The sequence below is a fragment of the Anas acuta genome, chromosome 6 (assembly GCF_963932015.1).
Source record: "Anas acuta chromosome 6, bAnaAcu1.1, whole genome shotgun sequence".
NCBI classification, from domain to species: Eukaryota; Metazoa; Chordata; class Aves; order Anseriformes; family Anatidae; genus Anas; species Anas acuta.
This window is the reverse complement of record NC_088984.1, coordinates 299,885-315,736: the sequence shown is the minus strand read 5'-3', so window position 1 is coordinate 315,736 and position 15,852 is coordinate 299,885. Positions and strand designations below refer to the sequence as shown.

At 36.1% G+C, this 15,852-nt stretch overlaps 1 protein-coding gene across 24 annotated transcripts in view; it reads right to left on the bottom strand.

Annotated features, from left to right (window-relative positions):
• Nucleotides 1-15,852, bottom strand: part of BAZ2B (bromodomain adjacent to zinc finger domain 2B) — a 130,302-nt gene that overhangs the window by 68,907 nt on the left and 45,543 nt on the right. For 23 of the 24 annotated variants that reach the window (XM_068686850.1, XM_068686826.1, XM_068686835.1 and 20 more), the window contains one exon: nt 1,044-1,199. In XM_068686850.1, coding sequence (XP_068542951.1) covers nt 1,044-1,197 — 154 coding nt within the window. In that variant the 5' untranslated portion in view covers nt 1,198-1,199. Of the gene's footprint in view, nt 1-1,043; nt 1,200-12,436; nt 12,582-15,852 lie in introns of those variants that run through there. The other variant, XM_068686849.1, reaches the window with a different exon arrangement.

Sequence of the window (15,852 nt, the reverse complement as noted above, 5' to 3'; positions counted from 1 at the left end):
TTATTCACTTCTGTGATCTTACGTTATTTATATAAAAATATGAGTATGGCCATCAGTCTCATTCTGATAATCAAAGTATGTTAGCTTTTAAAAATATTTTTTTTCCACATTTAATAATCTCATAAGAACAATCAATTATTCTTTCTAATAGAAGGTTAAAGGCATCTCAATCCATGCATTAGAATAGAAGGGTCCCTTTTTATTCCAATTCCTTCTACTAATTTTCTTTGCAATAATCAAGTCTTTTAAGTAGCCTCTGTTATAAACTTGATAGCGTACCCTGTCAGTTGCCAGGGTGCATGGTTGAGTTAGGACTGAGAGTCTTTATGCTTTGCCAGGAGATTACACTACAATAAAAGGTTACTCCAGCATATTTCAAGGTTTTATATTTATATGTGTCTATTTTTAAAATTCACTCCCCCAAAAGAAGAAAGAAACAGCAAGGACGAGCTAGTTAATTCACCATTTCTTGCTTGGTTGATAACTCTCATGCTTCAGCAGTTGAAAGGAAAGCTTAATTTACAAAAATGATATCCTTGCATGGAGAAATCTTCCATATGAATTTCTGATTCAATCCAAGATGTTTGACTAGTCAAGTTTATGTAAGACTATGGAATTTTGAAGTTCAGCTTTTCCATCACAACTTCCATTAGAATAAACCATTTCTCCAGGTATAAAAACAGAGTAGGGACTAGGCTTGAATGCTGAGAACATGATGCATACTCAAGAAGTTTATATCTGAACCTGAAAAGCGGGAGCAAGTCTGCTAAATGAATTTGTAAAACAGTCCCCACTACTGAGGCAGTTCTGCAAACCGTAAAGTTCTTTCACTTTTAAAATGTATAAATCATTTTAATCCTTTAATACATAAGCACTATGCAAAATATATACAGATATGAATTTCCATCCTAAAAATAACCAAAAAATGAACATTTTATTTCGGTGCGTCTGTGAAACCTTAGTATATTTGACAACGCATTAATAATTCCAAGTATTTGCAAACACTAAAATCACATTGCAATATATACTTGAGTTATTCTTACCGCATGTGTTGATTGTGGAACTCAGTGATGCAGCTCCAGTGGTAAGGCCACCCTTGGAAACTGCAGAAGGAACAGAAGGTGTAGAAGACACTGGAGATGAAGTAGCTGCACTAGATGAGATCGATGAGGACGTTAACCGCTCTCCAGACTCCATATCTGTAAAAGAGAAGAAAAACGTCTACTTTCTGCAGCAGGAAATGAAATCACAGGAGGGCCTACAGGATTGTCTGTGCTGACCATGTTGCAGGAACTGCACTTGACTCAAGCGGTTTCCTGAGAGACCTTCAGGTGAGAGCTACACCACATGAAGAGCACTCAGTTATAAGAGGAATAAAGCGTAACTGCAGCAGTAAGGGAATTAGGTACTTCTGTTGAGAGCAACGTAACATTTGAACTTGAACGCTGCACAATGGAACCTATGACATTAACTGCTGTCTCCAATGCCCACCAGTAGCCTTAGCATCAGGGCCTTAGGAGCACTAACAAGCCTTAATTGCCCCAAAGAGCCTCACCTAAGACAATCATCCCACACCCTCTGCCCAGAAGTTTCATTTGGGTTCAGGCCTGCACCTTCAGCCCTCACCTGAGTCAGGTCATACAGGCCTCTCTGCATCCTGGCCTGTACCCACACTTCATGACTAGATTCCTTGTTATGTGTTGTAGCTTCCCTCCAGTCCTGTATCAGCCCCTATCTTCTGCTACTCCTGACCAGATTACCAGAGAGATCCTAGGCCCAACCAACTCCTTTTATTTTATCTGGATCCTATGACCAGTACTCTACTCCACCCTGCCTTCAGATCCTGTGGAACTGTTCCCTGCTCAGGGAAGGCACTGTCCGTGTCACCTTCAGCTCCCAGCCTGCTCCTCCTTGTGGAACAGCACTGCTCTTGCTGCTCTCCTAGAGAGCTTTTAAGAACTCGTAATGCAGACAACTCCATAGAAAGTATTTCAACTTGGGGAATGGCCTAGTTGTTATGGTGGACTATTATAAATATAACAAATTGCATAATTGCTAGCTTCCCCCTCCCCCTGTGGATTTCTCATATAGAGTGATGCTTTTACTTGTGCCACGAATTGCCCAAATCAAGTTACAAGGCTTATGTAACTGAACACGTCTGTACTTTAAGAAAAATACACAGTAGAATTATCACTAAAAACTTATTTGTTGAGAAATGGTTTCTCAAATACTTAAACATTTTATTCAAGCAAATAATATCTAACCATGGTGGCAGCACAGTCAGAACACTGACTCAATCTGCAAGAACTCCAGCTGATGATGGGTCAGGATCAGACTTCAGGAGGATGGGGAAGACATCGTAGTGTCCCATTATTATTTTAAGCTCAATGAGACTAACCACAGTTAACACCTATCAGGGAAACTCCTGAGAAACCAGTTCCTGTCCTAGAGTCTCTTTCAGCTACAAGAGGCACCACTGTTTCTCAGGCCTATCACTGCCACGGTGAGGAGGCAAAGTACTCTGCATCAGTCCAACAACTGATATAAAATCTCACTCTCATCTTACTAAAACAAAATGACAGGTAAAATACGCACAAGAATATATATATATATACATATATATATATTTTTTTAATTAAAATAGAAATTGTAAAAGCGTTAAGCAGTTCTGACCCAAAGTTACGTCAAAACAGTGACTTTTAAAATACTCATTTGGAAAGGCAGCATAAACGCTGCTATCTACTTCTCCAGAAAGATACAACATCTTTGTTCCTCTCAGTCACTTAAGCTGCATCTTAAAAAGCCAAAGGAAATACAAACAATGCCATTTAAGTAAATCAAATTATTTATCACTGTTTTTTCTTATATGTGGCAATTTTGGACTGAGTAAGGTCTCTAGACTTTGCTAGATAGCAAGACATAAGAAATGAAGTGAAAAACCTGCCAACAAGGGAACTATAGTATACCATCTAGAACTGCCCACCCTTTACGTAACAAAAAAACACTCTACAGATAAAAGCACTGGAAGACTTCACTGATTTTGTTCTTTACTCCCCAGTTTATCATTCAGAATTTTCAAGCATTCAGGAGAATTTATTCTATCTGCAAATATATATATAAAAAAAAATAATCAACTGGTTACACTGATATGGAAAAAGTAGTACTTTACTGAATATGAGGGCTATGAACTTTTGCTTTAGAACAGTAGTTATAATTAAAATATTTTCCTTCAAAGACTTTTTCAAAGCCAAATACTACTAAGCATTGTAAATCTTTTTTTTTTTCTTTTTAAATTCCAGGACACCTAAATACATTCTTTTTTCCAATTAAAACTTTCCATCTACAGTTTAAGAAGAAATACTTTTAATAAAGAACAAATTAACTACTGTATGCTTTAAATATTATAACATATTCATTAAATTTCATATTTTTCCTATTTTTATAATAAAAAACTTTTCATAGCTTAAGTATGTAGCATTCACATGCATTATTTCACACTACAAAAAAATCATTTTTAGTATACATACAGAAATCAAAAGAAAAAAATATATAAATGAAAATAAAGTACAGATAATGAAGATATAAAAAAGATATAAATGAAAATAAAGTACTTCTAAGTCTCTATGGAATGACCAAATTTAGGTGAGGCCAACAAGTACTCTTTGTACAGAAACCTACGGTTTTGTTGTCTTTTGGTATTCACTGTTTTAAGTATGGCTACAGTGAATTTACTATATATACACAAATGGCTTAAGAGAAATCAGAAACACACCATAATGGCATTATTACAGTATTCACTTGTAAAAGGAAAGGTGTTTCTAAGTTTCAGTGTGCTACATTCAGAATTCGGACTTGGTATTTCACTCGTGTTTCCTAACAAAGACATACAAAGCTCTCTAATTTCTGCAGTGTTGCTCTCATGTTGCATGTTACAATTCATTATTAAAATATTTACAATCTAATGTATTTTGTAAATAAGAACAGTTAGAAACTACCCATTAGCACTCAGCATTTCTGCTACAAATGGGAAGACATGCTTGGTAAATTAAGATTTTTTTTTCTTTTAAATACAGAAATGGATGTCTCTATAGTTGATAGGCTTTTAACCAACATAAGCTACCTCTCTGAACTGGCAATACAGCACCAATTAAGACTGGAGAACAAAAATAATAAAAGCTGCTCTTTTAATGTTTGGTATTAGTTTGTAGGGGTTTTGGTTTTCTATAATGTTGTGTTTTTTGGATTTGGGGTGGACAGGGACTCTTGTTTGTTTGATGGGGAGGTGTTTTCTTTAGGGATTGCAATTTCAACCTTTAATTCAGCTAAGTTTTTGTTTAAGTTTAAATAGAATAAATAGAATATTGGTATTTGTTAAATTTTGAGATGAAGAAATGAAACTCTTCCTAGATACATGTATTTTTGCTTTCAAATTAAGTCAAACCTTATTTCTGTTTAGTTAGTTTATTACACTAAACCACAGCAGATGGTTGAAACCAAAAAAGATAATCCCTGAGAGCCATTAATCAGGATCAGCAATAATTACACTGTAGACCTAATATGTTCTATGGCTAAAGAGCTCATACCAGCTACAACAGATCTGTATTCTTTTTAAGCTTGAGAGCATATATTAAACATTTACTACATTTTACTGTATTTTGCCAGTCAATACTTATGGTAAAGTTTCATGATTGCTTTTTAAACACTTATATTTGTAAACGAGAAACTGAGTAAGTAAAACTGATTCTTTTTATTATTATTCTCTTCCACACATAGTGATTTGTGTCAGTCCTTCTAAATGCCTTGCTTGAAACTCCAGTTATTTTCCCAAAGTTCACCATGGTGAATAATATTTATGAATGCAACTTTACTCAGTGAAAACAGAAGGCAATCTCTCTAAAAGCATTAGCAGCTTTTCACTAGAAAACAAAAATCTGATTAAAAAAAAGAAACAGGAAAAACATTACTGATAAACAGAGACTTTTTCATAAACATAGAATACTAAACATAGCTGAAGTTCTACAACGGGAAGCACCAACTAAATTATTTTCACATTTAATGAGCTGAAATTTTTAAAAACTGAATTACCTACCAATTCCATGCTCAAAACCTCTGCTGAAATGTACACTACCATAGAAAAAATACATACGCTCTTAAGTATGTATTAAAAAGTAACTCCCTTGAATGGATGTGATCATCGATATAACAGTATCCTGTCAACATCAGTTGGATGCCCAAATACTATGAAGCTAGTATTGAAAAACATCCAAAAAGTAGATGCACACACTTAAAACTTCCAGTTTAGCCTCTACACACTTATATATTACTTCGTTATTTTAACTATTACCTTGAACACAGTCAAAAAGTTGAAAGTGCAAAAGTAAAAATAAACTTTGGACTTCTTCAACATCCAAGTGAAATTTATAACAACTATTTGACAGCAACCAGGAGCAGACTCCCACAGCACTCAGCGTTACCTTGCCAACAGAGCAAGGTATTTGGTCATTTTTACAAGGTATCACCAGTCCGTGGCTACTTCTAGAATCAACACGTGTTGTAAATGCTTAAAGATTTTACAGCTGTGTAAGGGAAGCACATCAGCCTCTCTCAGAACAGACACTCCAGCACAGCCAAGTTCATCACAAATTCGGAACGTAGCTCCGTTGTATGAACTAAAATTGAAAATCTAACTCTTACCCTTTGTAGTTGGGCAGAACCCTAACAGGTCAGCACAAAGAGGGTCAATGCAGTGCAGAGTGAGAGTGCTGGCCAGGCGGTGAGCAAGCATGCCAAGCAGCACCTGTGGGTTCTGCACTACCATGTCACAAAGGACACAGAACCAAAGACAAACAAAAATATAAAAGCAGTGGTATGCCAAAAAATACAACAAAGTACCATCCTGACCAAAGACTCTCAGAGAAGGAAGAGTAGCGGCTACAGGAATGGGTGCAGTACATTATATACAAGCTGCAGATGCAAAAGGCACACAGTGATGTTCCCAGTTCTAATGACAAGGTCCACTCATAAAACTCACAATGTGCAGTCTACTACTACTAATGTGTTTTAGGCACCTGAGGTCTTTAAACTCAAATGAAACTGCTGATAAAGTTAGTGAGATTCACTTCATGTCTTGAATGCTGTACAAATCTTAAAGACATCTTCAGTATAATTATGTGACCTTTGATAATTTTCTTTGAGCAATTCACATAAAATTAAGGAAGGAAACACTAACAGTTTTATTTCTAGTAAATTAACAGCAGGTTTGTCTTACGTTTCTTTAGTATCGTATTAACCACAAAGAAACTCCACAAATAACCTTTATGTATTATTGTTAGATAGCTATGCTGTGCAAGGCACATGGTGCATTCCTGCACCATGCCCTGAAGCCTTTACAGCTCCGACCCACCCCCCCCCCGTAATATCAGGCCAAATTTGATCATTGATGTAACAACTCACTGTTTACTGCATAAGAATCCTTAGCAGCAATGATAACTGTAATAACACAAATATACCACATCACAATTCTGCAAACATTTGTTTTAACAGCCCTTACCTACCTAAGTCAACATACTAAAAACGACCTAAATCAAATGCAGCTCCCTAAGATTGGCCTAAATGAATGAGATCTGGCTCAGTGAAAATGGAAACTTAACATGGAATCAGTGGCCATTCCATTATTTTGGTAACATACAACGGGCATTTTAAATAGATTCAGAATAAAATATGTCATTTCAAAAATGCATTTGCTTTTACTCCATCTTTTACACATTTAGACTATGACAAGGTAAACTCAATTAGGTGGCAAGAAAAGGACTCATCATATAATTTACGTCTGCCAATTGAGCAGCTGTACAACTTTTCCAGGTTAGGAAGATTAGCACTCATGCTTTAGATACTAGGAGGAGGATGATACGTGGAAGTTCTGAGGAGACAACGTTAAGGATCACAGATAAAAATAGAGATGATATTTTTTGACACATTCGTATTTCAACACTGCTATGCAGATTTGAAAAAGCAAGTAAATATTGGCACCACCTTAACTGGATGCAGAATCTCAACCCTGTGAGGACTGCAGAGGCTGTCATAATAATAAAAAAAAATAACATCATTATTTCAGAACTGATGTTTTAACAGACCTCTTTGATGTTTTAACAAACCTCTTGTTCAGCATTTTATACTGACTTGGGATGAACATCACTTTTTAAGAACTGTATTTTTGTGTAAGACAGTTCACCTTAAGCACATTTTCAGTTTATATGTAAAGAAGGCAATGTTCCATTCCTCGCATAAACATTTTTTTTTTAAATCCTGATTGTGAGACTTAGATAATCTGTTCTGCATTAGATTCTAGTGTTATGGTATCTTGTTTTGCAGAAGAGAGGTTGATAGTAATTTATACTAAAGTTTGTGAAGACGTTGAGCAAACTGTATATATAGGTAATTTTCAAAAGTAAACTATTATTCAATATTTCTGAACTGATACACATTACATTTTCTAAATATATAACAAAAGATTCTTTCTCCAGATAGACCTGAAATAGAGAGCTAACAGGTATCAACATCAAAATCCTATGTCAATAGTAGTGTGAACAAAGAAAGTAAGTGTTGAAGAACCACAGAAAATAAATTTCAAGTGAGCAAGTTCACTAAACATGGTTTGGTCTGTTGTTTTTTGTGGTTTTGTGTTTTGGTTCTATTTTCTTAAAAATAAAAAGTTATTAATTAGCTCTACCCAACAAAAATTGTGTTTCTGGGGATCACTGCAAAAATCAGAATGTTAAGATGAAGAAGCATAAAGATCATTTGTAGCATTTCAGGCATTAGTAAGCCTGATTTTTATTCCTTTTTATTGTATGTGTTCAAAAATATGGTATCAAATATAGTAGTTCCTCTAATTTTTAGCTACACAACAAATGTGTGCCCAATTTACCCAGTAACATGAAAATCAGGTGATTTTGGAAACTAAGCTTAAAAAACAATGCATTACTTCTCTTCTTGGCAAGACCTATAGACAACACTTGTATCATTGCTTTTTACAAACCAGGTAACTTTGATTTAAATCTATGAATATGCATGTATTCCTCCTATGGGCTTCCTTCTTAGAGTAAGCCTGCTTCTCCGTTAAGTAACTCTGACCCAGGGGTGAATTTACAACGCATTCCTTGACATGATATCATAATTTATGGTAGGGACTCAAAGAATTACATTTCGTCTCTTACAAATACAGTTGTGTGTTGCTCCCTGTACTATGAACATCAAGGTCCCAGGTTAAAAAATATTAATAGAAGCAGAGAAAGAGGACTGATGAGTAGTATTTTGCAGATGCCTAATGAAAAAGTTCATCTTTCCTCTACATCTTACATTCTAATTTTTCCTCCAGTATTTTACACTTCAGCAGAGAAAACCTGAATACCATTTATGCTGCAAAAAAACAGAGAAGAATCACTCTTCCCTCTAAGTCCCTACTCCTAATTTTAAGTGTGAAAGAATACCATACTTCCAAACTCACCTAATCCATTCATGGGGCACTCCAACAAGTTTTGTTCAGGACTGATGAAATAAGAGTATCCTGCAGCCAGTATTTTTAGCTGGTAAATGCTATCATTGAGTGTGGTTAGAAGGAAGAAGAACAATTAAAATTTAACTATTAACACCTAACAGTAGCTGACATACCAGGGGTTTAGGACAGCACTGCCTTATGATTTTGTCCACTATATCTTTCTGGACAAGGCAGAAAGAAGTAAAGGAGGATATAACAGTTTAAAAATTAAAATTGTATCTTGGTTAGAATAAAGTAGAATTTCTTGCATATAATGGTAAATAAGTAACAAGTGGAAGGAGCACTAATTACAAAATAACCCATTTTTAAACAAAATTGAAGACAAGTAAAAAAATCACACACATAATCGGACTCCACAAAGCCTACTACAGGTTTTTGACCTTGCCTATGACAGAATGCAGCAAACAGGGACAGCTGACAGATGCACAGGAGTCACCGCAGCAGTTAACCAGGCTTCTTTAGAGAACTTCTGGGAGAGATTTCTTTGGGAATCATTTTTCAGCAACTTCTGGTGGCTTGCTTAAAAACTTAGTTCCAGTTTATCTCTGTTGCAAAACACCCGACCTCTGGATCACTCTACCACATTCCTCCACCCCCAGTTCTACTTCTACTCAAGCTCTAAATCCAGGCTCAGCTCCAAGTACAGGAACCAACAGAGCTTAAAGAAAATTTACTGAGGAAACATCCTGCTGAATCTTTGATGTCAAAAGCTGCCACAGGTACACCTGGGCATTAATAAAAATAAGAGTATTGAAATTCATGCTTGTGTCAAACATGCCAGTATTTCCCTAATTGAACCTTGCTTATCATCTCTGAAGAATGGTAAAAGGCACTAACACAAAGGATAACTTCATGAAAACTACGCATCTGCTCTAACATACACATACAGAAAAGCTTTCAAAAAAACTCACCACAAGCACCATATTTTGCCCACCTGTTATTCTTCTGCTTTATGTTTGGAAAACGAGCGGGCAGAGAAATCCAAACACATAACATAAGGAAAAGAGGCCCCCACAACTCAATTCTTCTGGAAAGAAATAATGTTTTGCACTGCAAACTCAGGTATCTGTCAGCGTACGTGAACTCCACAGAAGTCAAAGTAAACAAAATGGATAAATTTGTGGATGCTCCTCTGTAAATCTTTCAAAGAATAAAGACACAGAACAGGATACCTTTTGTCCTGCAGTCCTAAACTTACAGACTACACAATACATCATGTAGTCAAACAAACAGGAAGGGCAAGATACTTTATCCCTAAAAACTGCTAGAACTAAAACAACCAGCATTCTCCGATGAGTTCTCATATACCAAGTCAGAGTTCCAGAAACAGAATCAAATCTTTTGAATAGCCTTAGGCCTTACAAGGGCTTTGACTTTGTTTTAGAATAGCACCAAATTTCATTACTGAGAGCGTGCGAGCACAAAATTCAAAATTGTACCTTTAGTTCTTCAATGCAAGTTACAGAATAACTTTACCCCTTTACCACACGACAGTGATGAGATGTATATGCTTCTCATGCCATTAAGTGAGTTTTGGCACCTTGACTAATAAAATTGTCACTGAGGCATGCTAATTCCTCAATTTTACACACTTATGGCACCTTTGGTGTCATCTAACAGGAATGCAATGGTTCCCAGTAACAGACTGAGGCAGCAAGGCTGAGACACAGAGAAATGGTATCTGCATTTACATGTTGTTCTGTGCACGTAGTTCTTCAGGATTCCAGAACCAGTCTTAGAAGGAAGTAGTCTGTAATACAACTTCATATATACATTTAAATACACTTCATCATTGGTATCCACCCTCATTTCCAAAATGTTCTTCTTCAGCTATTTTTTCATTGTTTCTTCCCCTTTTAAGGCACTAAGATCTTGAAATGCACCGAAGCATTTACGCAAAAACAAGCCCACTCAAGTTTACCTAAACAGAATAACTAGAAGGAGTAATAACAAGTTCTTAAAGTACAAAGAAATAAAAACAAGCCTCAACAGAAGCCGCAGCAGCTATTACCATGTCAGTAGACTATCCTTTACCAGCCCCACTCACAATACAATTCTTACAAATTATGCAGATAAAAATCTGGCATTTTCATGCTATTTACACACTTAAAGGAAGTGGCTAGAAACAAAAAAAAAAACACCTGACATCATATTTTTGACTCTACATACTGGAGAAGACAGTAAACCACCTATATTGCCATCTACAAAAAGAGAAGTACTAGATTTCAGGCACCTAACAAATGCGAATGCTAAACATTCAATTTTCCTCCATTATTAAAGAGTTAAAATACAGAAGACCATTTTAGCTATATCAATTGTTATTTCTTGGCAAAGCTTGGCAATCACTTACAGACAAATAATGATACACAGTATTCCCATAAACCATTCTTTCAAAATTTGAAGGCACACTTTAGTTGTAAGCCAGGACATCATGGACACATTGGAATAACAGGTAAGACTGCAGCTCTTTGGCAGGAATAAGGCAGAACGCAGCCAAAGCAGCACTAACTCCTGCCACACAGCGTTCACCTCAATAGGATGGCAACAAAAGGTAGCCAGGGCCTATGGCTGCAGCCCAGGTCAGGATCTGTCCTTCCACATGTAACACGAGCAACTCTATCCCTGTCTCAGAGTGTCTGTTCCCTGTGCTTCCCTCTACACAGAAAGGCAGCCCACGAACCAGCAGCTCCAGCAGCCATCAGGGCTGTCCCTCCTGTCCCACAGGAATCCGGTTTTGTCCAGAAAGGAAGCATGAAGCTTTGAGCCAACCAATTCAGCCATGAGACACCATACTTAACATTTATGAGGATCTATAGTCACAGAGTGCACTAAAAGATTAGGAGAAACAAGGGAGATGTTTTTGCAACATCAGAATTGTGGGACATTGGTAAGAACTGTCCAGGGGTATAAAAAAAAAAAAAAAAAAGCTGTCTAGGCACCACAGGAGTGCAAACCCTATGGAGGATGATATGGCATGTTTTGATGGACAAGAAATCTTTAGTATCAAGAGCACAATATTATTTTGGCACGTAATCCGCAAGTGCAAAATTTGCCTTAGCACCTTTCAAAACTTTGATGAAAAAACAAAAACAGGAATTCATATTTTTAATATAGAGCTTCTGAAAGAGTACCGCAGTACCCAGAACTCTATGAAAAATTCTATGCCATTAACACTCTTATAAAATAAGACCAGCCTTAAAATCATTTTGACCCACTTAACAAAGCAGAATAACACAGCTGTACTGTAACTATCACTTTACAATATTAAGTCTCTTAGATGAATACTCCAAAGCAAAATACAACTGGACCTGTACACAGAGTGAAAGCTGTCACACACCCACCTAGTCCTCATCAGCAAAAAAGAGAAATTACTTGAAGGAAAAATCCATCAGTTCTAATGAATGCCAAACATTAAAACATTTCTTATACAATCAAAAAAGGAGACCAAAAGATTGTTTTATTCAAAAACTAGGTTTATGTTAGACATGAAACACTTCTGCAAATGATAAAAACAAACTATGAATATGCATGACACATATGAATTTTATGTCTCTGTGTTTGTCCAATGAATGTTGGGATTTTTCAAAGTTAATGCCAGTTATTTTTCAACACCAAAACTGACTTTAATGCTTTTTCTTTTTAAAAATCTCATGCAAATCAGGTATATTTTCTCATCACTACTGTCAGATAAGCATTACGAAACAGCAATAGTTGTCTTAGACTGAAAATTTTTAAGTTACAACTCTAAATATTCTTTCTTCAATCTGTAAACATTTCAAACTATTAAATGGGGGGGAAGAAAGGGGGACGGAAGCACAGAAGAAAAGCACTTAAAACTTGGCAATAGAGAAGAACAGATACAGAATATTAACAGCTTACTGTGGAGAGTGATTTAATCAGGAAGTAGCCATTATCCTGTCGCTAAAGAGCAATGACAGCACTCCAAAACAAGCCGTAGGTTTTTTTGTTGGTGGTGGTGTTTTTTTTCCCCTCGGTCACGGAAGGAAGAAAAGAACATAAGCTATTGTGCTCGAGCTTTGCTGAGCCCAAAGGTTGTCAGATGTTTAGTGGCAAAAGCTACCCTGAAAACAAAATGCAAGCAAGCATTTACAAAGCTGTACTTCAAGAAGCATCTATAATCTACCACAACCTCCCTCTGTGTTACACACAAAACATGGCTGTCTTACTCAGAGATTAGCAATTATTGTAATGAGATACTGTCGGAGAGGGTCAAATAGTACTTCCTGCAGTTTACACATCTTGATTTCCTGGTAAACAAACTGAAAGGCAGGTGGAGCACTTGGATCAACAGTAAACACGCATGCTCACAGAAGCAAAAATCAGCCTAGGTGAGATACATAGTTTTAATAAAACGTGTGTATTTTAATTACGTAAGTTGACAAGGCATCAGAAAATGTAAAAATAACTCTGAATCATGAAAGAATGTTTTTCCGCAATATTAGATAGCTGTCAATGCTGTACTTCATTGTTTTCTTTTCTAAGCCAAGCCACAGTTGCAATTTATTTTCCCTTAAGTTGTCCTTATGTACACATACGCATGCAATTAAACCTGCTCACAAAGTTGTTTTGGTATGAGAAAATGCTCTGAAATGATAACCTGAATCACAACTGAATCTGAAACTGAGAAAAACAAATGCAAATCACTGTGTAAGCATTTCAGCACTGATCTCAAATAAAAAATTAAAGTAAAATCTGCCAATAATATTGAGAAATTATCAAAATTAACTGAATATGATTTTGAAAGAGAAGTACCTTAACACCTTTTTTCCTAAGCTGCCTCCCCCCAAAAATTCATCACACACAGACTATGCATATTGCAATGATCCAGTGGGGGAAGGGGAGGTTCCCTACCCAGAAACTTCAAAAAAAAAAAAAAAAAAAAAAAGGTAACTTCAAGAATCTCCAGTTAAAAAAAAAAAAAAAAAAAAAAAAAAAAAAAGATTTTCACAGTGGAACTGAAGGGGGCCTAGGATACTAGGGAAAAAAAAAAAAAAAAAAAAAGACCTGCAGCCCAAACAAAGAAACAACACCCACCCACCCAAAACCACCTTGACTAATGAAAGAAATGGAAGAAAAGGCTTGCTATCTCTGAGCAACTGGAATAAACTATTTGGACAACTGACAGGAGACAGAACTTATCTAAGGGATAAATTGAGTCAATTTATTGTACAGCAGGTGGATACAATGAAAACTGCTGAAGTACCCCTAGAGCAACAGCACAAGGGCTTGAATGGTAGCGTGCTGTAAGATAAAAGATTATTTATATACTAGGGGAAATGCACAAAACTGAACATTAATTATCTTTCCCTCTTAGCAGCATGAACGAAAAACTATGGAAAACAGCAACATAACATGTCTGAGGAAACAAAGCCAGGAACAGATCAAGAAGTTTCTAATAATAATGTTAAAAATAAGCTCAAGAAAAGAACATGTACATACATATATATATATATATATGTATACACACACACACTTATATGTATATATGTATACACACACACACACACAGAACAGGAATTAATTCTGTGGTCATAAAAAGAATACAAAATCCTTTTGCTGTTTTTTGTTTGGTTGGGGTTTTTTGTTTGTTTTAATAAGTAACATTAAGAACTTTTTGCAGAACTGTGTCTCCTTTCGTGGAAGCTATGTCTCCTGTCGAAGAGATTTCAAAAAGTTAGAAATCGTACTGCTACAAACTACAAGAATCATGTCAAAACTGTATCAAACAAATATCAACTCCAAAAGAAATATGAGTCTATCTATAACTACCCATGTCATTCTAGTAGCTCTATTTCAACACAAGTTTTGATTTAAAACACCATAGCTTATCCTTTGATAATGAAAAGTAAAAACAGCTATGCAATGAATGTTGCTTATGTTCACCTGAAAGAAGAACAGGTAATCTCTACGCAACCTATACTGAATGCCAATAAAGCCAGAGATCTGCATTTTGCATCATACCCTGGATCCAGGGTACGGATTAATTACAGATAATTACAGATAACTTTAAAACAGAAGCATATTTAAAACAGTGGATGTTTATGAACATAAAAACAACACCTAAATTCAGTATCATCTGTAAATTCAATCTGCAGCAATAGCTTTGGAGAACAGGAACTCCCTGCAGTCATCTCTGTAATGCATTAAATCAATAAATTGATTTCTGAAGGTTCCACATACCGTATTGGTCTATGTTTTGCTTCTGGCAATTTTAGCCAGAATCCTTCGACAGTTGTTGTATGGATGAGTGAGTAATACACATGACAGGGCAAACAGGACAATTCATTACTTTCAGAAATTGTTTTCTGGGGCGTGGCACCAGAACTTCTAAATCATCTTCCTCCTCAAGAAAACTTAAGGAGTTAATAAAAGTAATCTCCAACTAAGCTACAGAAAGAAGGAAGACGAAATCTTTCCTCATCCTACCTGCCCCGTGCCAAGTCTCAACCACATTTTACACCGAAGAGCCATTCACGTTATCGCGTACCAAAGCAAGTCTTAGGAGTTAGATTCTAACCGCATTCACAAGCCTCCATATCATTGTTCCCCACATATGCTACTAAGAAAAAGTACACTTGGGTGCCATTATTACATGGGGTAACACCAGACATTGACATTGTTCTCTACAATGGCAAACATCAAGATGCAGCAGGAGATGGATCATCATCTCATTTCAATTAGTTTCTTACTACCAAGAAAAAACACACCAAACCGTCTTTTAAAACCCATCAGCTGATGCATTTTTATGCTGGTTACAGCCCTACCAAGGCAAAGGGTGAGGAAGGGGTTCCCCTTCCCAAGGGGAAAGGAAGGGTAGCAACTTTCTCTTTGTTCTACCTCCTCCATATTCTGGTCACACATATCAGTCTATTGCTCATGATTTTGCTTCATTTAAAGTACCATTCCATTCTCATTATTTACTGAACACACAGACACTTCATCTAGCAATCTGATTTCTAAAATGGTATCCTGGAATAAACACAGCAGTTACTGAACTACCACTCACAAAGAGCCAGCCATGTTATAGCATTACTAATCATCTCTAAAATAAGTAAGTAAGAACAGAATTGCTCGAATGCATATAAAAGGCATTCAAAAAAAAAAAAAAAAAAAAAAAAAGAAATTGCAGCCTCTTCTTTACATTACTATGGTACCCAAAAGACTTCTTCATGATGGTTCATTACCCAGAACTAGTCACAAAACTATTCAAAATTCCCCAATTCTATTTCAGTAGCATTTCATACATTTTCTGCTGAATTTTGACCCCACAAAGC